At 47.5% G+C, this 25,472-nt stretch overlaps 1 protein-coding gene across 2 annotated transcripts in view; it reads right to left on the bottom strand.

Annotated features, from left to right (window-relative positions):
• CYP39A1 (cytochrome P450 family 39 subfamily A member 1) overlaps nucleotides 1-25,472 on the bottom strand; it is a 141,520-nt gene that overhangs the window by 92,333 nt on the left and 23,715 nt on the right. For both annotated transcript variants that reach the window (XM_073673922.1, XM_073673921.1), the window contains exons 4-7: nucleotides 22,761-22,910; nucleotides 17,338-17,431; nucleotides 14,999-15,094; nucleotides 11,750-11,840 (exon numbers count right to left, since the gene is read on the bottom strand). In XM_073673922.1, the coding sequence (XP_073530023.1) occupies nucleotides 11,750-11,840; nucleotides 14,999-15,094; nucleotides 17,338-17,431; nucleotides 22,761-22,910 (431 nt within the window). The remainder of the gene's footprint in view (nucleotides 1-11,749; nucleotides 11,841-14,998; nucleotides 15,095-17,337; nucleotides 17,432-22,760; nucleotides 22,911-25,472) is intronic.

The following is a 25,472-nucleotide window of genomic DNA, read 5'->3' as shown; positions in this document are numbered from 1 at the left end:
GTCTTATAGAATTCAGATGTTAAGCCATCTGGACCGGGAGATTTCTTTAGGGCAAGCCCTTCAATCGCCAACTTAACTTCCTCTTCCCTGATCATCTCTGTCAAAACACCAAGAGAGGGGTCTACCCCTGGTTCGGGGACGGCTTCTGCCAGAAAAGCCGACATCTCATCCCAATCCAGATCCCTCTTCCCCAAGAGGTGCGAGTAGAAGGATCAGACGACCTCCAGGATCCCTGATCTGGATCTTTTCAGGGAACCCACAGAGTCAATCAGTCCTGTAACAACTTTACTATTCACTGACATCTTGCAGTTTCTGTAAGGGTCGGGCGAGCGGTACTTCCCATAATCCCTCTCAAAAACCAAAGATGCATGTCTATCATACTGACACCTCATTAGCAAAGATTTCACTCTGGAGATCTCCTCGCGGCTACCTCCAGTTGAGACAAGATGCTCGAGTTTCCTCCTCAGTCCCTGATACAGGCGGTACCTGTCCAGGCTCCTGAGGCTCGAGAGCTGGCGGAAGAATCTCGCCACCCTTTTCTTAAACATCTCCCACCACTCTGACTTACTACTACAAAGATCTAGTAAGGGTACCTGGCTCTGAAGAAAATCCTCAAAGGACTGTCTTATCTCCGCTTCTTCCAAGAGAGACGAATTGAGCCTCCAAAAGCCTCTTCCCATCCTGGGGGTCTCTGTAACATTCAGGGAAAACAAAATCAAACAGTGATCGGAGAACTCCACCTCAACAACAGATACTGCTGAAGAGACGGCTTCCTCCTTTAAATAAAACCTGTCAATCCTGGACCTACAGTTACCTCTATGATAGGTGAACCCCTCGTGGCCTGGGGTGTGCCGGATGTGGACATCCACCAGGCGAGCCTCACTAGCTATACTATTAAGGGCGACGCTATCATAAGTCAGCTTGTCTCTGGAACCTCCTCTATCCCGGGGCCTCGTGACAGTGTTGAAGTCCCCTCCAAAAACGACCTGCCGACTCGTAAAAAGGTAGGGCTTGATCCTCATAAAGAGACACTTCCGGTCCTACTTAGATTGGGGACCATAGAGGTTAATGAGCCGAAGCTCCTGTCCCTTCATGAGGACATCTAATATCAGGCACCTCCCCATTTCTAACTCAATAACCCGTCGGCATTCTACCGGTGCGGTAAAAAGGACAGCCACTCCGCTATACGGCTCGGCCGCAAGAGACCAATTGGAGGGCCCGAGTCTCCACTCCCTCTTAGCTGTAAACACCTCTGCCATATTTGGCAGCCTGGTCTCTTGCAAAAAGAAAATGTCAGCTTCAACCCGGCTGAGAAAATCAAAGGCCGCAAATCTAGCCGTATTTGACTTAATGCTGGCGACATTAATGGACGCCAGAGTCAACGGAGTGGGTACCGCCATCATTGGTGATTGAGTTAGATGGCTTTCTTCTTCCCACTCCCCTTATCTTCTGCCTCAGAGGAGGAATCCTTCCCCCTCTTCAATGATACAGACGTGTCCTTTCGCACATTTTTCCTTCTTTTTTCGTCCTCGTCTCCGGACTCTGGGCCAGTCCCTCCCCCCAAGGACCTTGCATCCCCAGGAGAAGGAGACTCGGCGCCCCCTGTAAGCTCCGCCGAAGCCGGAACCTCACCCTCAGCCTCCTCTTCTGAGGAAGAGATGTTATCAAGGGCTTGGAACCGGTTAGAAAGACCAACTAGAGGGGAGTCAGTTTTACCTTCCTTAGGTACCTTGGTCAGAGCGGGAGAAGATGTTTTATCTCCCTTCTTTCTCTTCTTTTTGGTGCCGAGCTTACGCTTGTTCTCTAGCCACCGCTTATTATCCTCATCCATACTTTCATAATGGGAGGATTCTGAGGCAGAGGCAGTTTCCTCCCTGTGGATTCTCTTCACCTCCTCATCCAACTCATCATCCCTCGGGGCCTCAGCAGCAACACTGGCATCCAGGACAGGGGCCACTCCAGTATCCTGTGGCTCGCCTCGCTCCCTCTCCTGTCTGCGCTTGTCTAGACGCCTCAGCTGGGCATGCGTCTTTTTATTGCTTTTCTTCCCTGGCCCCTCAGATCCCCCACCCCTGCTAGTCCCCTCCCCAGCAGAATCGGCCTTACGGCTTTCTCCCACCGGGGTTTCGACTACATTAGCGAAGGAGCGAGGACAACGGCTGAATGGGTGACCTAACTCACCACACAGGTGGCACCTAATCTCCACACAAGAGGCGGCAAGATGGCCGACACCCCCACACAACGCACATTTCTGCACAGTGCAGTTTGCACTGAAGTGTCTGCGGTCGCCGCACCTTTGACATAACTTCGGTTGCCCCTGGTAGAAGACCAGGATACGATCCCTACCCAGGAAGGCAGATGATGGAATGTGGGCAACTGTACCACCTGAACGCTTAAGTTTTACCATAAACGTCCAGGCCCCTGACCAGATACCAAACTCGTCGCGGTTTTTCTTTGGCATCTCCACGACTTCTCCATACCGACCAAGCCACGTCATGATGTCATAACAAGAAAGCGACTCGTTACGAGTCATCATGGTCACTTTCTTGATCTGGTTTTGGCGAGACACTGCCTGAACGGCAAAGTCTCGCCAGCCGGGCTCATTTTTTGCCAACTCATAATTCGTCCAGAAGAGCTCAAGCCCCTCCGGCCGAACAAAGCTGACATCAAACTCAGGCATGGAATAGGGATGTATCAAGGCGTAGATGTCAATCGCCTTGAAGCCCATCCTCAGCAGGAGCTCCACAACCTTAGACCTTGGAGGACATGCATCACTGCCCCTCCACTGAAGACGGACCACATTCCTACGCACACTGCCTGGCCCGGCTGTTGGGAGGGACCACACTGTATCCCCCCCTTTTTGCTCTCAGAAGGCCCCGAGGCCATGCCTCTCTAGCCAGAAGGATAGATCAACCTCTCGACCCTCTACCATTAGTGATCTCTCACCCTTCTTTAGAGCCTCCAGAAGGCGCCGTTGCAACATGCCGTCTCCAAAGCCCGGAGACGAGGAGGATGCCCTATTTGCCCCGGAGGTGACACTGGCATAACTCTGGACAGGCGTTGCCACCCCCGGGGCGGCAACCGGACCAGTGACTACATTAGCCCCAACAGCATCACTATTACCCACCTTCATCTCACCCTCCACCAAACCAACAACACCACTAGGCAATGAATTGGCCTCATTCACACCCACCACCACATTCATTCCTGCTGGACAAGTGACAAAGGTGGATGACCTTTTGACTTCCGCATCAGGCACAAGGGGCTCAGTCACCTCCATAGAACTGGAGGAGACCTCACCCCTGGTCTTATGTGTGCCCTCCACATCATCAGTCGGTAATTTCCACTGTTTTGAATTTGTAGTGATGCGCAGCTGATCTTTAGCTGCTGTGAGGTGCCGCTGATCTCTAGCATCAGGATCTTCCTGACCAGCGGCGCCAACACAGAATAGCACTTTGGTGGGAGGACTGGAACGCTCAGCCCCGACAGCCCCCTCACACTGCTGCCGCTTCTCAACTAAGTGATCAGCGGCAACAACATTCAGAGGCGCCGAGGCTACTGGAGCTGCCCCCGACACCGGGCCGCTCCCCCCTCCCACTGAGGAGCGCACCACAGCATCGTGGCCTGACAGAAAGCCCGCCACCGGGCCGCCCTCACTGTCCAGCCTCTCGGCTGATGCACCTCCTGCTGCGTCCCCGCTACTACAAGCAGAGACGGAGCTCTGCGCCTAACTACCGCGCTGTGCAATCTCCCCGCGCCTTTGCACCGGATCCACAGCAGAACCCGGGCTGGGCAACGGGGCTTATACAGCGAGATGAGCCTGCCACCGACTCAGGGGGTACAGGGAGGGGGACATAGACATAGCTTACCGCTTCCTGCAGCTTTGGCTTGGTCTTCTTAGCCTTTTTGTGGCCCCCAGGTGCCTCTTCTGGTAGATTGTCACCAAGATGGAAGTTTTGGAGGCACACTGGGGACTCCAGGAGCTTAATCTCCGCCATTAGCGCCCCTCCCTGGCTGCTGCTGTCACTGTCCTCCCCAGAGCCAGCAGAACTGCGACCGGATGTCACTGTCGCCTGTCCTGCAGGGAGCTCGCTGCACGTGGCCTGTGGGTGACTCAGCTGGCTGCCAGTTGGGGCTTCCTGATGGTCATCATCACTCTCATCATCCACCTGGCTCTCAGCCCCATCTGCCTTTGCTCTCTGGTATCAGCCATTTCTCTGAAGCGGTCTTCATTTATAAGTTTTTCTTTGAATGGACCACTCTGCTCCCTGATGGTGTCTTTCCTAAGTTCCAACAGGTGAATCTCGCTGGTGAACCTCTTTACCTCCGCCTGGAGTTTAGCCTTCCTCTGTTTGGAGGCCCCCGCAGCTTTGGTGCTTGTGCAGCGCAGCTCCTCCCGAAGTCTCCTGACCAGCTTACTCGTATCTTCATACTCACCGAGGTGGATCATGACCCGGGAGGCATAGGTGGACACAGACTCCCGGGGTCCCTGCAGCGCCCAACCCCCCTCAGTGACGTCGGCCTCACCTCCGTGAGCACTCAGCTTTCCTCCGGAAGGAGCGCCATCATGCATGCCGCTGTCAGGCTTTACCTCCATGCTGGAAGCCTTGCGGCTTTTGGGAGTCTCCACAGACCCGGAGGGAGTAGGAGCCACATTTCTGTGACTCCTGGTGGAGCGTCTCACCCCCGAGTACTCCGATGTGCAGGCCGGTTGCTGGTTTCTCCTGCCCCCCGCCGGCCTGGTTCGGGAAGCAGAAGCCTGGGACTTGGCTCCATCACTCATCCCAGAAACCCGCTCCCTCCCTGGGTAAGAGAGAGAGCAGATCCCCAGGTGGAGAAGTGTTGGTTCTCAGAGAGATCAGGAGCACACAGCAGGATCTGCAGCCACCACACCCGTAAACAGCACACTGAGCAGCAGCTGATCCAGAGCTGCACACACTATTCTGCTGGTGCAGTCACTGTGTACATACATTACATTACTTATCTTGTACTGATCCTGAGTTACATCCTGTATTATACCTCAGAGCTGCACTCACTATTCTGCTGGTGGAGTCACTGTGTACATACATTACATTACTTATCCTGTACTGATCCTGAGTTAAATCCAGTATTATACCCCAGAGCTGCACTTATGTCACGCTGTCTCTGTATACTGGAGGTAGGGGGCCTAAGCTGACCCTAAGCTGGGGCCCTGACTAATCCCTCAACCTGGAGGTACTGTTAAAGGTACAGAGGTCCAGGCCGCCAGCGTAACCCCTACCTCCTGAGGATCCCTGCACCTAAGTAATCTAGTCCTGAGAAGGACCCCGATCACAACAAAAGGGGACAAGTAATAATATGCCCACACACAGTACTTAGACGAACGAGACAGTACAAGGGAAAAACCAAAACCACCTTGCATACAAAAACTACACAACTACAACAGAGGGAACACCAACGGGAAAGGAGATAAATGATAAAGCGAGGAAGGGAAAAAACTCTCCGAATACACTTATCTCTGAAACTCCAAATACCACGATCCGCTCTGTTAGTCTGCATGAAATGCTTTCACCGACACTTCCCTAACAGACCAGCAGGCATTTGAAGGAGTCTCACTACAGCAGCATTGATTGCAGCTGGGCGAGGCTGGACCTCGTCTAGCACAGAGAGAGAGAATTAACTCCCTCACTGCCGAAAAACACAAAGCACCAAAAAGTCAGCTGCGAGAAGTCAGGCTGTGTAATCGTGACGATCTTCGTGGCGACACACCCGTGACAGTACCCCCCCTTCTACGAGGGGCCTCCGGACCCTCAGGGCCAGGTTTATCCGGGTGAGTCGTGTGGAAGGCCCGAACTAATCGGTCTGCGTTAATATCCGACGCAGGAACCCACATCCTCTCCTCAGGACCATACCCTTTCCAATGAACCAGGTACTGAAGGGACCGGCGATTAAAGCGTGAATCGATGACCCTCGATACCTGGAACTCCAAGTTACCCTTGACCACCACTGGAGGGGGAGGTAAAGGTGACGGTACCACCGGCGCCACATACCTCTTAAGCAACGATCTGTGGAACACGTTGTGAATTTTAAACGTAGGGGGGAGGTCAAGACGGAATGCCACCGGATTAATAATAGAACTGATTCTGTACGGCCCGATGAACCTGGGACCCAGTTTCCAGGAGGGAACCTTAAGTTTTATATTCCTGGTAGACAACCATACCCGATCGTTCACACTTAGGTCCGGACCAGACACTCTCCTCCTATCAGCCATACGTTTGTATCGGTTCCCCATAGTATTCAGATTCTTCAGCACCCCTCTCCATACTGAAGCGAGTGATGAGGAAAATCGTTCCTCCTCAGGAACCCCCAAAGAGCCCCCCCTACTGAAAGTACAAAACTGGGGGTGAAAACCATATGCCCCAAAAAACGGGGACTTACCAGTGGACTCGCTCCGCCTATTATTAAGAGCAAACTCTGCCAGAGGTAAGAAAGAAGCCCAGTCCTCCTGGTTCTCTGACACAAAACACCGGAGATATGTCTCCAAGCTCTGGTTCATACGTTCCGTCTGACCATTGGTCTGAGGATGAAAAGCCGATGAGAACGACAAATGCATACCCCGCCGTGCACAAAACGCCTTCCAGAACTTGGACACAAACTGAGACCCCCGATCAGACACCACCTCGGAGGGTACCCCGTGAAGCCTCACAATCTCCCCAATGAACACCTGCGCAAGAGTTTTAGCATTAGGGAGAGCCGGAAGAGCGATAAAATGTGCCATCTTGCTGAACCTGTCCACTACAACGAGTATGACCGTTTTACCCGAAGACGGAGGGAGGTCCGTAATAAAGTCCATAGACAGATGAGTCCAAGGACGCTCCGGGATCTTCAAAGGTAAGAGGGCCCCAGACGGACAGGTATGTGAGGTCTTAGAGCGCGCACAAACCCCACAGGACGCGACAAAAGTTACCACCTCCTTATGTAAGTTAGGCCGCCAAAACCGACGCGAGAGGAGATCCACAGTTGCTCTACTCCCCGGGTGTCCTGCAAAAACTGAGTTATGGTGTGCCTCGATCACCTTTTGTCGCAACTGATCTGGAACAAACAGTCTCCCCGGAGGTCCAACAGGGGCGTCCCCCTGAGCCTCCAATACCTCCTCCTCCAGCTCAGAGCATACTGCCGAAACCACCACCCCCTCCTGAAGGATAGGAATCGGGTCGTCCGTATTCCCGGCCCCAGGGAAACTACGAGATAAGGCATCCGCCTTTACATTTTTTGACCCAGGACGATATGTAACGACAAAATTAAACCTGGTAAAAAACAATGACCACCTAGCTTGTCTGGGATTCAGACGTTTCGCGGACTCCAGATATAGCAGGTTCTTGTGATCGGTGATGACGGTGACCGGATGGACTGCCCCCTCCAAAAAATGGCGCCACTCCTCAAAAGCTAACTTAATGGCCAAGAGTTCCCTATTGCCGACATCGTAATTCCTCTCAGCGGACGACAATTTTTTAGAGAAAAAGGCGCACGGATGCCACTTACCAGGGGACGAACCTTGTGACAATACTGCTCCCACCCCTACCTCGGAAGCGTCTACCTCTACAATGAATGGCTGTGACGCATCCGGTTGAATGAGTATGGGTGCCGAGGCAAAACATTTTTTCAAGGAGGAGAATGCTTGACAAGCCTTGTCAGACCACCTAGAAAAATCCGTCCCCTTTTTAGTCATGTCTGTGAGAGGCTTAACCATGGACGAGAAATTACGAATGAACTTCCGGTAATAATTAGCAAACCCCAGGAAACGTTGTAGTGCCTTAAGATTCTCTGGCCGATCCCACTCAAGAACTGCCCGCACTTTCCCAGGGTCCATACGAAAACCGGACGCTGAAACCAGGAAGCCTAAAAACTGGAGTTCCTGTACGGCGAACACACACTTTTCCCATTTGGCATACAGTTTATTATCCCGCAAGATCTGTAACACCTGCCTAACGTGCTCCTGATGAGACACCAGATCCGGCGAGTAAATTAAGATATCATCCAGATATATGACAACAAACTGTCCCACCAGGCGGCGAAAAATGTCATTAACAAAGTGTTGGAACACCGCCGGGGCATTAGTCAGACCAAATGGCATGACAAGGTTCTCATAATGCCCCTCCGGAGTGTTAAACGCCGTCTTCCACTCATCCCCCTCCTTCATCCTAATCAGATTGTACGCCCCCCTGAGATCCAACTTAGAGAACCATTTGGCACCCACGATCTGATTAAAGAGATCGGGAATAAGTGGGAGCGGATACGGATCTCGGACCGTAATCCGATTAATTTCACGGAAATCCAGGCAAGGGCGTAGGCCTCCATCTTTCTTCTTAACAAAGAAGAACCCTGCAGCCACCGGTGAAGATGAAGGTCTAATATGCCCCTTAGCCAGACTTTCTGAAATATAATCCTTCATGGCCTGCCTCTCAGGACCAGAAAGGTTATACAACCTAGCTTTAGGTAACTTGGCCTCAGGGAGCAGTTTTACAGAACAGTCATACTCGCGATGAGGAGGTAGTTCCTGACACCCTTTCTCCGAGAATACATCCTCAAAGTCCGCCAGAAATGGAGGTAAGACCCAAGGAGTAACCGCACCGATGACCGTGTTCATGCAGTTTTTATTACAGAATTTACTCCATTGGCTTATCTCTCTGGTTTGCCAATTAATAACCGGGTTATGCTTAGTTAACCAAGGAAGGCCCAACACTATAGGAGTGGGAAGACCCTCCAACACGTAGCAAGACAACAGTTCTTTATGTATCGCCCCCACTTGAAGTTTTACGTCATGCACAGATTGCAAAAAACTTCCCTGACCGAGAGGCCTGGCATCGATCGAGAATATGGGGATGGGTTTAGCCAACTCACTCAATCGCATACCTTGAACCCGGGCAAACCGAGCATCAACCAGATTAGCCACGGCCCCACTATCCAGAAGAACAGATATCCTCTCAGTTCTCGTACCCACCACCACCTCCGCCGGTACGAGAAACTGAGACGAACCTAGGGACGAAATACCTACTCCCAGATTGCCGTCCACCACACAACCTGGGATCAACAGTTTTCCGACGACTCTTCACTCTGCAAGGGACGGGATGGACACCCCCCAATAAAATGTCCCTTTCTCCCGCAGAAGAAACACCTTCCTGTCTTATGGCGCACCACCGGTCCCCTCCCCCGAAATGATGTCCCTCCTAATTGCATAGGCTCCTCTGGACTGACCAGGGGAACCACCATATGAGGGGACCTTGTAGGAGGTGGAGTCATCACAGGGGGTAGAGTTATCCCGCACCTCTCCCGAAGCCGTCTGTCAACGCGAATAGCAAGGGCCATAGCGGCTTCCAGTGACGCGGGAGAGTCATACTGTGCCAACACATCCTGTAATTTGTCGGATAAACCTTGACAAAACTGGCTCCTAAGAGCCGGGTCATTCCACTGGGTGTCCGTGGCCCACCTACGGAACTCCGAACAGAATTCCTCCGCCGGACGATCTCCCTGCTGGATCCTACGTAACTTAGACTCAGCAAGGGAGATCCGATCTGGGTCATCATATACGAGTCCCAGAGCAGCGAAAAACCTATCCACTGACTGGAGAGCCGGGGAGCCCGGGGGAAGAGAGAACGCCCAAGATTGTGGGTCCCCTTGTAGGAGCGAGATGACAATTCCCACCCTTTGTTCTTCACTCCCCGATGACCGAGGCCGCAGCCGAAAGTACAACTTGCATGCCTCCCGGAAAACAAAAAACTTGTCCCGCCCCCCAGTGAACCTGTCAGGGAGAGCTACTTTAGGTTCTGGTCCGGCTTGCTCCTGAGGATACAAAACCTTGGACCTAACGTCTGCCAGCTCCATGGACAAACTCTGCAACTGCCGAGCTAGACCGGCTACTGGATCCATGGTAGCTGGAGAAAAACTAAGTGGTCGGTGAAAATGTCACGCTGTCTCTGTATACTGGAGGTAGGGGGCCTAAGCTGACCCTAAGCTGGGGCCCTGACTAATCCCTCAACCTGGAGGTACTGTTAAAGGTACAGAGGTCCAGGCCGCCAGCGTAACCCCTACCTCCTGAGGATCCCTGCACCTAAGTAATCTAGTCCTGAGAAGGACCCCGATCACAACAAAAGGGGACAAGTAATAATATGCCCACACACAGTACTTAGACGAACGAGACAGTACAAGGGAAAAACCAAAACCACCTTGCATACAAAAACTACACAACTACAACAGAGGGAACACCAACGGGAAAGGAGATAAATGATAAAGCGAGGAAGGGAAAAAACTCTCCGAATACACTTATCTCTGAAACTCCAAATACCACGATCCGCTCTGTTAGTCTGCATGAAATGCTTTCACCGACACTTCCCTAACAGACCAGCAGGCATTTGAAGGAGTCTCACTACAGCAGCATTGATTGCAGCTGGGCGAGGCTGGACCTCGTCTAGCACAGAGAGAGAGAGAATTAACTCCCTCACTGCCGAAAAACACAAAGCACCAAAAAGTCAGCTGCGAGAAGTCAGGCTGTGTAATCGTGACGATCTTCGTGGCGACACACCCGTGACAACTCACTATTCTGCTGGTGGAGTCATTGTGTACATACATTACATTACTTTTCCTGTACTGATCCTGAGTTACATCCTGTATTATACCCCAGAGCTGCACTCACTATTCTGCTGGTGCAGTCACTGCGTACATACATTACATTACTTTTCCTGTACTGATCCTGAGTTACATCCTGTATTATACTCCAGAGCTGCACTCACTATTCTGCTGGTGCAGTCACTGTGTACATACATTACATTACTGATCCTGTACGGATCCTGAGTTACATCCTGTATTATACTCCAGAGCGGCACTCACTATTCTGCTGGTGCAGTCACTGTGTACATACATTACATTACTGATCCTGTACTGATCCTCAGTTACATCCTGTATTATACTCCAGAGCTGCACTCACTATTCTGCTGGTGCAGTCACTGTGTACATACATTACATTACTGATCCTGTACTGATCCTGAGTTACATCGTGTATTATACTCCAGAGCGGCACTCACTATTCTGCTGGTGCAGTCACTGTGTACATACATTACATTACTGATCCTGTACGGATCCTGAGTTACATCGTGTATTATACTCCAGAGCGGCACTCACTATTCTGCTGGTGCAGTCACTGTGTACATACATTACATTACTGATCCTGTACTGATCCTCAGTTACATCCTGTATTATACTCCAGAGCTGCACTCACTATTCAGCTGGTGCAGTCACTGTGTACATACATTACATTACTTATCCTGTACTGATCCTGAGTTACATTCTGTATTATACTCCAGAGTGGCACTCACTATTCTGCTGGTGCAGTCACTGTGTACATACATTACATTACTTATACTGTACGGATCCTGAGTTACATCCTGTATTATACTCCAGAGCTGCACTGACTATTCTGCTGGTGCAGTCACTGTGTACATACATTACATTACTGATCCTGAGTTACATCCTGTATTATTCTCCAGAGCTGCACTCAGTTTTGGACAGTGCTTCTAGTTGCTCCAGGGGTAATTTGGAAATTATAGCAGGTTCTTGCCCGATTCTCCTTTTTTGAAAAAGATGTGGATGACACAGATGTGACAGGGGGCGCTCCGCGGTGGGACATACGAGCATGTTACTCCCTCCGGCTGGATTACGACACAGGCCCAACTTACCTATCGATACGACCAATAGAATAAATCATGTAATGAATCACCTGCTCCTCCAAACACTGACGTGATCTCTTCCATGGCTTTCCTGTAAAGTTCAGACTCAGAGATCAGGAATGTAAGGGTCCAAAATGTGATCTGCCCAACAAAGAGGTGGAAATAAAAGGTTATATCAGCGCGTATATAGAACGATGTACACAACCTAGCTGTTATATGCAGGAGAATTTATAATAACCATGGTGCCTGATATATAGGAGCCAATGCCATAAAAGAGGGAAAAACAAGAAATACAAACGTAACAAGGAAATAAAAAGTAATATAACACAATGACATGAAAGATCAAGAGAATTTGAAGCATCTTTCATATCTCAGCATTAGGCCCCCTTCACACGTCCTGATATTTTTGGTACTGGAAAATACAGTACTGGTACTGTCAGTGTCTGTTTGTCCGTATGTACCATCCGTGTGGCATCCTTGTGCACCATAATTGTGGCACGTACTGGAATAGAATGCAGAATAGAAATGACAGATGTTTAGGTGTTAGATGGGCAAAGATAGAAATATGTCCGTGAGATATCAGTGCTTTGCATGTGTACTTTACTGAATATGTATTTAGCAAAAAAAATAAATTAATAAATGAATGAATGAATGAAAAAAAAATTTCATATGGTCACCCTTATTTTTAATAACCAGCTAAGGGAAAGGAGACAGCTGAGAGCTTGTGTTATTATTCTGGGAAGGGGCCAATATCCATGGCCCTTTTCAGCTAATTAATATCAGCCCCCAGCTATCTGCTTTGCCTTTGCTGGTTACTAAACATGCAGGGAACCCCAAAAAAAATAACGTAGGGTCACCCCTATTTTTAATAACCAGCTAAGGCTAAGAAGACAGCTGCAAGCTGATATGAATAGTCTGGGAAGGGCCATGAATATTGGCCCCTTCCCAGCCTAATAAGACCAGCCCTCAGCCGCTCCAGAAATGGCGCATCCATTAGGTGCGCCAATTCTGGCGCTTAGCCTCAGCTCTTCCTGATTGCCCTGGTGCGGTGGAAATCAGAGTAATGGTTTATGGTAGGGTTCCCCAACTCCAGTCCTCAAGGCCCACCAACAGATCATGTTTTCAGGATTTCCTTAGTATTGCATAGGTGATAATGCCATCACCTGTACAATACTAAGGAAATCCTCTCCGTGTGTGGCACCACAATAACGCCGAGCCAGCAGGTGCGTTGTCTGGGCGTTGTGTTTGACACCAATCTTTCCTTCACCTCCCATATACAATCTCTTGCCCGCTCTTGTCGCTTGCACCTGAAGAACATCTCTAGAATCCACCCTTTCTCACCTTGGAAACAACAAAAACCCTCACTGTTGCCCTAATCCACTCCCGCCTTGACTACTGTAACTCTCTATTAATTGGCTTCCCCCTCACTAAACTTTCCCCCCTCCAGTCCATCCTTAATGCTGCAGCCAGGGTCATCTATCTGGCTAATTGCTACTCAGATTCTTCCGCTCTGTGCCAGTCATTGCACTGGCTGCCCATGATGTACAGGATCCAATTTAAATAGCTTGTTTTCACCCACAAAGCTCTCCACAGTGTGGCACCCCCCTACATCTCTTCTCTTATTTCTGTTTATCAGCCTACCCGTTCTCTACGCTCTGCAAGCGACTTTCGACTAACATCCGGACTAATCCATACCTCCCACTCCCGGCTCCAAGACTTCTCCCGAGCTGCACCAATTCTTTGGAATGCTCTACCCCAAGAAATTAGGAAGAACCACAACTTACACAGTTTTAGGTGCTCCCTAAAAACACACCTGTTTAGGGCGGCCTATCACGTTCCCTAATCGAAGTCCTTTTTATATTTTTATAGCCCATTCATTATTTCTCCAAACATAAGTTTCCACCAAACTCCACCGCACCCAAAGCCACTACAGACACTGGCTGGTGACGAGCTCATGCAGTCTTTATCCATCCCTCATCCCCTTAAGATGGCTGAACCTTCATTGTAAATAAGCCCCTGTACTTTGTGTCACCCCCACCTCAATGTAGATTGTAAGCTCTTCCGAGCAGGGTCGTCATTACTTTTGCTTTAATTATTGTATTATCTTTAGCTATGTTACTTATGACTGTTGTATATGAACCTCTGAATTGTAAAGCGCTGCGGAATATGTTGGAGCTATCTAAATAAAGATTATTATTATTGAAAACATGATCTGTTGGTGGGCCTTTAGGACTGGAGTTGGGGAACACTGGTTTATGGGGTTGATATCAGTTGTGTAATGTCAGCTGACATCAAGCACAATTGTTAGTCATGGAGAGGCGTCTATCAGACACCCCCATTACTAACCCAGTAGTCAAAAGAAATAAACACACACAGAAGTCCTTTATTTGTAAAAATCACTCCCCGACAATTTCCCTCTTTAACCGATTTATTAAAATAGAAAAAATAATCCTCCCGGTCCGTTGCAGTCCAAATGGATGTCCCAGGACGATCCCCGTCTTCTTCGTCCTATATATGGAGCCCCATTCAGAAAACGAAGCTCCACAGACTGGAGCAGCAGCCACTGCCGGTTCTCATACTTCACTCCGCGAGAACCCGGCTGCCGTGAACTGCGGTGACGTCAGTAAGGTTACTGCAGTTCACAGCCTCCGGGTCTCACGAGGGCAGTGTGACATCACCGCTCATCATTCGCGTCACCACTCATCATTTGACCAACAATTCAAGCCACTGCTCAGGCTGATGAAGAAATGTCGATCAGATGGATTATGGCGTGGGACACTACGGATTATTTCAACTTCGGACAGGGATATTGTTCTTTTTTATTTTTGGTTTGTTTACAGAGGACAATGGCTTCAGGAAATTGGATGTAAAAGGTGAGTATAATGTGTTTTTATTTTATTCTTAATTTTACACTTGTTGAAGACAGCAGGGGCTGAAAACTACTCTCAACATTGTCCCCTGTTCGTGCTGATCTCAGCACTAGCAGGGGACAATGATGAGAGCTGCCTCCAGCACCCGGTGCCTGGGAACAGCGTGAAATGTACAGCTGATTCTCAGGTGCCGGTACGTGTGATACTGATGTAGCACACGGTTGCCACACAGGGACACACGGACTTGGATATCTCCGGCATTGGAAAAAACAGGACACGTGAAAGAGGTTTTAAGTCAACAGGCAAAAAAAAAAGGAATATATCCGCAAAAGACGGGATGCTAGATGATAGCCACATTTGTGTGTGAACACGTCATATCCGGCACATGGAAAACTGGAGCAAAGTTTGGAGACGAATCTTTGCACTCACCGGGTTGGCATTTGCTTGCGATGCCCAGAGCAGTAACAAGCTGTTGTTGTAGGTGGAATTGCCGTTGAGAGTATCCAGGAGATGATGTAACAAGGTCTGCAAATATCAGAACAAAAAAACAACAACTTATCAATGTTAAATTAAAGGGAATTTGTCAACATAAAAATGACTGTCCAAACCAAGCACAGCACCTTGTAAGGGTCAAAGTCCTAGTAAAAAACGTACCTTTTAATGTCCAAATCTGTGGCTGCATTTTCCTGAAATCAATCTTTTGAAAGAAATCAATTTTTATCCAGTCATGCTAATGAGGTGCATGATGCACCCTGGGCGTGGCCAAACAGTTCACCTTCCCACCTATCTCTGCCTTGTTTTGCCTTGAATGACTGTTTTGTCTTTTCAGTTTTGTCAGAGGAGGGTGGAGATAGATGGAAAACAAGTTGGTGGGAAGGTGCACTAAACTGTTTGGTCACGCCTAGGGTGCACTGAGCGCCTCATTAGCATACCCAACTAAAGAACGATTTCTAGCAAGCACAGCAATATATTTTCACACTAAAAAGGTATGATTTTTATTATTTAGCCTTATAATGTCCGAGCACCATTAATTTATGGTGTTGAGGTAAAGATCCTGCAATACAGAAAACACAGGTACAGTCTCCAGATCTAAGACATAGCCGGGGACCAAAGGAGGAGTCAGAAGTGGTTTATTACCGCTTCTGTCCTCTCTTCACATGATGGCCAGGTGTCTACCGGCATACCAGAGTTGCTGGGTCCCAGAAAATCAGCTCTGCCAGAATCTCCAGACTTGTCTCCTATCTTGCATATCATTAGTCGGCAATTTCAAAGGCAGCTGCCAGCTATGGATCTTGATGATTTCCGCACCCAAATGCATTCAGCGTGGCAGAACATTAGTGGCCCCAGTGGTGGATGAGTAATATATGTTTCTAATGGTTCCTCTCTGTTCTTCCAGTGCTTCATTATATACAGGCTGATGATGTGTTGTCTATAAGGACCAGTCATGTGGATGACACGTCATTACACAGGACTCAAAAAGAAGTGGGGGAGGTTCTAATTAGAAATCCTAAAACTTCATATATATTGCAAGGTTAATTATTATTTTAACACTTTGTAAATTGTGTATTTGTGTTTATATCTAAAGAGGAAAGTTCTGGTAATACCACTTAAAGTTATTGCCCCCTCCCTGTCCCATAAAGTCACAGCCAAAGTGTGCCATCTATAGCTAATCATAATGCCTCCCGACTAAAATGTATTCCAATGCCTGGCGTAATGCTCCAGTTGCCTCCATCAGCCACAGAGCCCCCCATTACCGTTCACAATGTACCCCAGTACCAGTTACAACATTCCTCCATTAAAGGCCACAAGGGCCCTTTATTACAGGCCTCCATCACCGGCCACCAGGCCCCTCCATTAGCGGCCACAATGCCCCGGCTACAATGCCCCTCCATTACCGGCCACAAAGCCCCCCATTACAGTTCACAAGGTACCCCAGTACCAGTTACAATATTTCTCCATTACAGTCCACAAAGCCTCTCCATCACCGGCCACTAGGCCCCTCCATCACCGGCCACAAGGCCCTCCATCACCGGCCACAAGGCCCCTCCATCACCGGCCACAAGGCCCCTCCATTACCGGCCACAAGGCCCCTCCATTACCGGCCACAAGGCCCCTCCATTACCGGCCACAATGGCACTCCATTACCGGCCACAATGGCCCTCCATAATAGAGCCACAATGCCCCTCCATTACCAGCCACAAGGCCCTCCATCACCGGCCACAAGGCCCCTTCATTACCGGCCACAATGGCCCTCCATTACCAGCCACAATGCCCCTCCATTACCGGCCACAATGGCACTCCATTACCGGCCACAATGGCCGTCCATAACCGGCCGCAATGGCCCTCCATTACCAGCCACAATGCCCCTCCATTACCAGCCACAATGCCCCTCCATTACCAGCCACAATGCCCCTCCATTACCAGCCACAATGCCCCTCCATTACCAGCCACAATGGCACTCCATTACCGGCCACAATGCCCCTCCATTACCAGCCACAATGGCCCTCCATTACCAGCCACAATGCCCCTCCATTACCAGCCACAATGACCCTGATTACCAGCCTTACTAGCACAATGCTTTGGGTATATTTTCACCCTACAAATGGATGGTTTTAACGATTGGAGACAATCGGATCGTCTATTACATTTTTCTTCATTGTCCTAAATACACTTGTACTTCTGTGCTTACACATCTAGAACAGCTGAGCCGGTTTCCGCACTACCAATTTCTATATTTTCACGCTGCCACGTTAGCCACGGTTTCCTACCTTATTGCTCTCTTCAGATGGTTTATTTTGCTCAGCTTCGGCGACAATGTTTTTAAATAGGTTGAGCAGCCATTGTTTGGACCTGGACCAATCCCTGCAAGACAGATAATCCACTTAAGTGCATATATATAGGATTTCCGTGCCCTGTACTGAGCGGGGACCGGTCAGAGCTGGTGAAATAAGGCGGTCATAATGGGTCTGAGACTGATAGCCTGGCTTATTGCCACTTTAATGGGCGTGTATCCTTGTACAACTTTTATTCTTCTCCAGCATTTACAAAGAGGAAGAAAGTTAATGAATAGTGTCAAATGAATTTTTGTCCACTTTGTGTATGCTGCTCCTCTGCAAACCTATGTGTCTCCATGATGTCAGACTACAAAACAAACCCTGTGTAGTCAGCTCTGCCTCCTTTACTACCGTGATTCATAACGGCAGGTTTGTTATGTATTGTTGTAGATCTGCACAGGAGCTGTATTTCTCAAACAGCATGTGAAAAATATGGGGGGATTTAATGACAGATTACAATCCTCCTTCAGCATGTGTAGCTGTAACAGGAGACCTGGCTCAGCAAGTGGTCCACCCCCGACATAGCTAGCATCCAAGCTCATACAGGTTGACATCCTGTGGAGTCCACGCTGTGTAAGTACTTCATCCAGTCAGATAGGATTTCATAAAGAGATTTAAGGAGAATATGGAGGTATTGTACATCCTAGCCACATACTGGTTACATTTTCGAGATCTCTGAAACGGTCTCAATCCGTTCTAGCACCCAAGGGAGGGGAGATACATAGAATGGCTAGTGGAAGTCAGGTAGCGAAGCCGTGTTTGGTCTCCAAGCATAATGGGGGCCTGGCCGGATCCGATTGTGCTATAACCGCCGCCCTATGACCTTCCATTGGGAAGTTATGAACATTCATAGGTTTTGGAGTTTTAGCCACAAAACCCCAGGGGAGTGGGGATTAGGACCTTTCAGGAAGGGGCGGAAAAGGGTGTGACTGACCGACCAAGGGGTTTAAAGGCATGTGTAAGGCCATGCGCTCTCTCTCTGTCATGCTTGCTGTTCACTTCTAGCGGGGGCCACGTCGAGTAACATGCTGGAAGAAACTGGAACCAGCTGGCACTCCATGCCCCCAAACTTCAAACCAGTAACTGACATGATTCATCTGATTATACTTTTTGTATTACTACTTGAATTTTCATATCTGATCATTGTATATGTATAACCCTTGTGTATATATTGCACTGTCTACTGTGCCCTTTAAGTGATTAAATATATAATTTAACCCTGATCACAGCATCACGGATATGAAATTAATGGTATTAAAAGGTAATTTCAAATCTCAGAGAGACAGGTGAGTCTGGGAATATAAACTCATGACGCCTTTTGACACCATGAGAGCAGGAATGAATGTGTTGCATGGATTTATGTCATTCTACATCAACTAAGGAATGTGCTCCTCAGACTTGTGGGGTCATCACAACCCTGGACCAGACCTCAATCACAGGATAATAAAACGTGCACACTCCTTAACTACGAACTATTCCAATATTTACGGCCACAACAGTTTATCCCCCTCCTATAGTAATACTTCTACTTTACGTCACTTGTCTCATCTATAGCATTATTTCTGTGTCCTGTTGTGTATAAATATGTGACTCTTCAGATTTTGTGTTATACTATGCCTGATGAAGAGACCTAAGTAGTCTCGAAAGCTGCTGTTTGTTACCATCTCTTCAGTTAGCCATTAAAAGGTATCAACCACTGGGGACTCTCAAATCTAAATATTTTAACCTTGGGCTTTTCCTTTATCTTGATCCACACGTCCGTTTCTCAATTTAACTTTCCATGCTACTGGAGCTGGTTCCTGGCCTGATATAGTCCCGTAAATGGACCAGGCTTATATCTAAAGAGGAACTGGAGGCAGTCCTACCAGGCTGGCAAGGCTGTTGAAACTGGAGCTAGTGAAAGGGGTCTCTCAGCTTGTCAGGGTTGTGAGCGAGTATGATGCCACGTCAGCGACTGCGTGGGCCACCCTCCATCACTCCCCGTGCCTCACTATCCTCACTACGGGGAGTGATCTTATTACCACACTATCTGCCATTGCAATCAAAATTTTTCATCCCCTCTAGCAAATAGTTTTTTTCCCAACAAAATTTACAAAATTTTTACAATAAACCAATCAAACAAGAACAATGTAAACAGCTTAACAAGTGATTTCTCCAAATTCAGCACAAAATACCACTCTTACTGAGGACTGCGGTGTCAGAATTATTCACCCTCTCATGAAAAACATCTTTAGCACTTAGTAAAGTCCCTCTGGCTGTTATAACCTGCTGCAAACATGATGCAGAGCCAGACACCAGCCTCTGGCAGCGTTCATGGGGAATCTTATCCCATTTCTCATGGGCAATGGCCTCCAGGTCAATAATATTCTTGGGTTTTCTGCTACCGCCTTTTTCATATCCCATAAAACATTTAAAATGGGCTTCATGTCAGGCTACTGTGATGGTCTCTCAGTTTTCTTAAACCAAGCTTCGTTGCACTGTGAGGTGTGCTTAAGATCATTTTCCAGTTGGAAGATCCTATGACGCCCAAGTGTCAGCTTCCTGACAGAAGGAATGATGTTTTCTCCAAGGATTTTCTGATACTTGATTGAATCCATAATACCTTCCACAAACTGGAAGGTTTCCAGTGCCAGAGTAAGCAAATCAGTCACAGAGCATCACAGAGCCACCGCCATGCTTCACTGTAGGCATAACCAAGCCATCGCCATAATTTACTATAGGCATTATTGAGCCACCACCATTCTTCATTGTAGGCATCAGCCAGGCCTTGCCATGCTTCCCTGTAGACATCAGTGAGCCACCACTATCCTTCACTGTAGACATCATTGAGCCACCACCATCCTTCACTATAGCCATCATTGAGCCACCACGATCCTTCACTGTAGGAATCAGCATGCCATCGCCATACTTCACTGTAGGCATCAGCAAGCCACCACCATGCTTCATTGTAGGCCTCAGTGAGGCTCTGCCATGCTTCCCTGTAGACATCAGTGAGCCACCATCATCCTTCACTGTAAACATCAGCGAGCCACCACCATCCTTCACTGTAGGTATCAGTGAGCTACCGCCATCCTTCACTGTAGGCATCAGTGAGCTACCACCATCCTTCACTGCAGGCATCAGCAAGCCACCGTTTTGCTTCACTGTAGGCATCAGCAAGCCACCATCATGTTTCACTGTAGGCAGTGTAATATGGCCGCCAGACATATCATTGATGGTAGATATGGATCACAGAGGTTGTTGTCCTCAGTGTTGTAAGCCCGGAGGCAAGCTCCAGCACATATGGTGCTGAAAGTGTTAATAGGGTGTGGAAAGGGCAGGATTAACGAGCAGTCAGAGATGGGTGCGACTGGCTACTTACCTATCCCCACCCCGGGGTGTGGGTTGGCGGACATAAGGAATTCTAGCTGTATCATTATTGCACAGTGTGTGGAAGTAAGATGGCCTCCTGTGTGATGTCTCCAGACTAAATTAGTTTACTGGATGCTATCCAGCTGAGTGTACTGGACTATCACTAAAGTGCCCTTATTTGAACTGTTTATTTTATTTTGCCTGCACTGAAAGGCCGTTTATTTAATTTGCTTGTGCCATGGTTTACGGAAACGAAATAAACCAGCCTGGACTTTTTACTTAAACCGCTTCCCGTGCCTACCTCAACGCAACAGAGTGAGTAGAAACTTTTCAGCAGGTTGTCCTTTTCAGCATACACTTCATTCTTCCTCCACCAGACATATTGCTGATCCATAGGCCTGAGAAGTTCCACTTAAGTTTCATCGCTCCACAAAACATAATCCCAAATCTCCTGTGGCTTATGTATATGATTTTGAGAATATTGGAATCGACTTTTCTGGCAATTTTGGGTCAGTAGAGGTCCGGGCATGGAGACCTTCAGCGTTTAGTATTCAACATACTGTGCAAAATGAAACCTCAATGTCTGCTGACACCAAATCTTGCCGCAGGTCTTTGCACTTGTGAACGGCTTCCACCTGTATCTCTAGAAACATTAATTGTCTTTGTATCCTATTTTCTGTTTGTGCAAAGCAATGATCTCTTCTCTTAAAGGTTTATCCGTCTTCTGATAAGTCTTCATTCCCTCTATATAACTGCAGATTTTTAAATACTTACAGCGTGTTATATGCAGCTGTCAAGATTCTCCGGTATTTGAGGCAAGTATGAGATTTGCATACTTTCAGACACATTCTGACTAGACGTGCATGTCCTCGCTCAGTACAAGTCAATTAAGCACGTCTAGTTGGAATGTGGCCAGAAGTATGCAGTTACACAGATTGACCGTATACTTTATTGGCCAATGTCTTGACAACCCAAGAATTTCAGTGACCTGAAGGCCACATGAAGAATGGCCTCAGATTCATCAGGAAGGATTCCAGAAGCTGCTGTCTATCTATACATCACATTTACAACAGGTTATAACAGCCAGAACTGCTAAAGACGGTTGTAATTAAAAGGTGAATAATTCTGAGACTGCAGTAATCAGGAAAAGTGTCATTTTGTTCTAAATTTGGAGAAATCACTTGTTATATTAGTCGTGTTACCATTCACTTTGTTCTTGTTTCATTGGTTTATTGAAAACAGCAGAAAGTTTGCAAATAAACCGAATTTGCAAAGTGGACTGAAAAATTTTAATTGCAACTGTTTATTATCTTTACAGTAAGCAAAGATACAGTATATCACTGTCTACATAGCAAAGTACAAAGTATTACTGCCGGAGATCGACCTTTGTGCTCCCACAACATCATATTACAGCACAGACCTGAGCTGCAGCCAAACCATGTCATTCAGCCCCTGTGTGCGGAGATTTCTATGTCATCCAATTCATACTCCTGGCCTCAGGCCTAGGAAGACGGCTAAAATACAGCGGTCATCTCTGCCACTATGGGATTATTATAAAGTCACAGAGTCACCCGTGCTTCATAGAAATGCACAGTGACTACTCGCTCCTCCTTTTACACTGAATTCAATGTAAAGTCTTCACCTATTCCTGCCTGATGGTAGGGTATTATTATTTTACAGCAATAATGTTCAGTAAAAATAAGTTATGACCTATCCACAGGACATTGATCATTGGAGGTCTGATCACTGGGACCTGCACCGATCCGCAGAATGGGGAGCTTTATTTTCTATGGAGATACATTTGACTTTTTATGAATTAGTGGAATGGCGGTCAGGCATCCAATCAATTCTAGAACGGAGATAAAAGTAGCCCCATCTGCTGATCAATGCAGGTCCCAGCCGTTGGAAACCCAATGATCAATAATATTCTGTACATAGGTCATAACATGACAACCCCTTTAAGGGACATCAACGAGGGAAAGAAATGCTGAGGATGACCAGTTTACCTTAAAAACCACTCCGGTATCTGTGATCCATACTCAAAACCTTCATCAAACCTCCGGAAATGCTTCTCAAATTCTTTGATGCTGTCCTTACTAGTGGGACACATCCCTTTTCCAAACAAGTTGTCCACCACAGCTGGATACATGACGCGTCTGATGGGAGAATTACATACAGTAAGTCGCCGGGAATTACAGAAAATAGTTTACAGGACTAGATTCTTCTATTCCAAAATCTCACCCTCATAGCAAGGTCCCTTCTGAACCTTCACATTATTATTATTATTTATTATTATAGCACTATTTATTCTATGGCGCTTTACATGTGAAAAGGGGGTATACACAGCAAAAATAATTACAAAAATCTTGAACAATACAAGACAGCGACTGGTACAGGAGGAGAGAGGACCCTGCCCGCGAGGGCTCACAGTCTACAAGGGATGGGTGAGGATTAATTACACATGTCCATCTTAAGAAACAGTCCTTCTGAGGACTAATCCATCTGCAGAGATATCAGGCAGGCAGGGTATATAGCAGACTGCAGTGCATATAGCACAAGAGGCTCCATTCCAATTCTTAAATCACCACATCTACACTAGATTACAAGTGCAGAAAAACAAAGAGAACCATTAGTATGTAAAAATAATTTTTATTTCATCAATCAATTAAAATCATAACAAACCAAATTATCCACATAACATATAACTAAAAAACAGAGTGCCCAGTATAGGGGGACTAGCTCCTGCCCAAAGATATAATGTCCAATAGGCGTGCACGCCCCCGGAAGAAGCAAGCGGGCGAAACGCGCATCGGGATGAAGGGGGACAGCGTCCTGCCCTGATTTTGCCTATTCCTTATCATGGCTCATCTTCTGGCACAATACTGATCAGGTATTTGGCTTATTTTACATGAATGATCATAGTGTCACTTTGAGTTCTATCTATTATGTTGATTTTAGGAAAGGGTTAAGATGTGTCCCTTCATTGATTCATACCTAATATAACATATTCTGCATGAATGACATTTTTTGGCTTTTTTTATCAATTGGGGTTTATTGGGATCTAAGGAAAGGGTTGGTGTCCCCTCATTGATCCATACCCACTAGATGTATTTATAGCCATATATTATAGTATCCACTTCATGCTGATATATATATATTTTACCTTATGGAAGTCCTTAGCATTTTATACTAGGGTAGTCATTTATGAGCCTATTGGACATTATATCTTTGGGCAGGAGCTAGTCCCCCTATACTGGGCACTCTGTTTTTTAGTTATATGTTATGTGGATAACTTGGTTTGTTATGATTTTAATTGATTCATGAGATAAAAATTATTTTTACATACTAATGGATCTCTTTGTTTTTCTGCACTTGTAATCTAGCGTAGATGTGGTGATTTATGGATTTGTTTGACGAGCCATTCTTTGTATATTTATATCCAATTATTTGATGTTAAATTCCATTCCAATTCTGCCTTCTGCTGCTGTTAGATATTTCTATACAAAGGCCCAGGTCTCAGGGGCCAGGAATACTTTTCTTTGGATCTTAATCCTCATTATTAGCTTAAAAAGCAATCCAGAGAACACCATTTTTTTCTGCGCCATTAGCTTGTTGGCACTGCAGAATATAGCCAGGTCCTTTCCATATTACAGCGCTAGAAATCCAGCTATTTAAAACTGTGTTTTCTCCGTCACACGGATCACATATACGTTGTCAGAAAATACTGCCATTTCTGGCCTCCATTAAAAATTTCCTTTAGTGTGTCAGTGAAGCAATTCACACCAGTTTGCTGTTCAAACTACTTACCTACAGGCCAGGTATTTAAAACTCTGTTTTCTCCGTCACACGGATCACATATAAGTTCGCTCCAAACTCAGTCATTTGTAGTGAGCGTGGAAGATACTGTCCTCCATTTAAAATGGGCAAGGCACAGGGAACTGGACCTGAAGGTAATGCTGCATGCAGAGGCCGAGGACAAGGCCGTGGGCAAGCCGAAATTGTGCCACAACAAACACCCACATCTCGCCTGACCTTCCTGTCCCAATTTCTAGGGGAGCTCAGCACACCACTATTGAACCCAGAGCAGTGTCAAAAGGTTGTTGGTTTGGATAGCGGATAATGCTTCAAGTCACTTAGCCACCACCACCACCACCCTGTCTTCCACACGGTCAAGTCTCAGTAGCCGTGAGTTTGGACCGCATATTCCTCACCCTGAACCTCCTTCCTCCCACCATGCCGAGTACCCAGAGACAACTGATCCCACACTTGGACACTCTGAAGAGCTGTTCAGTTTTCCATTTATAGATTCGGGCCTCTCGCCCGGTCCACTTGAAGTGGGGCAAGAGGAGATCGCGTGTAGCGATGCCCAAATATTTGAGCAGCCACGATCACACGAAGGCGACGGTGGGAAAATGTCACAAGAGGTGGACGATGATGAGACACAATTTCCAGAAAGTCAGGAGGAGGACCAGGGTGCGGAAGTGGAAGACGAGGTGGTGGATGATATAGTACTGACTCAACCTGGCAGGAGGACATGCAGAGCGAAGACAGCAGCACACAGAGGGAGGGAGGCAGAGCAACCCCAACAGGCAGGAAGAAGCAGTGTGGTGGCCGCAGACAGAAGGCAGGCAACCGTTCCCCGTAACACCAACACGAAGGAAGTTGCCAGTACAACTGTTAGGTCTTCCCGAGTCTGGTTTGTTTATTAAAGACTCTGC

The sequence above is a fragment of the Phyllobates terribilis genome, unplaced genomic scaffold, assembly GCF_046119375.1.
Source record: "Phyllobates terribilis strain yellow unplaced genomic scaffold, ASM4611937v1 Scaffold_3__8_contigs__length_932513732, whole genome shotgun sequence".
NCBI lineage: Eukaryota > Metazoa > Chordata > Amphibia > Anura > Dendrobatidae > Phyllobates > Phyllobates terribilis.
Note: the sequence above shows the minus strand (reverse complement) of the source record. Positions and strands in the feature narration are given on the sequence as shown.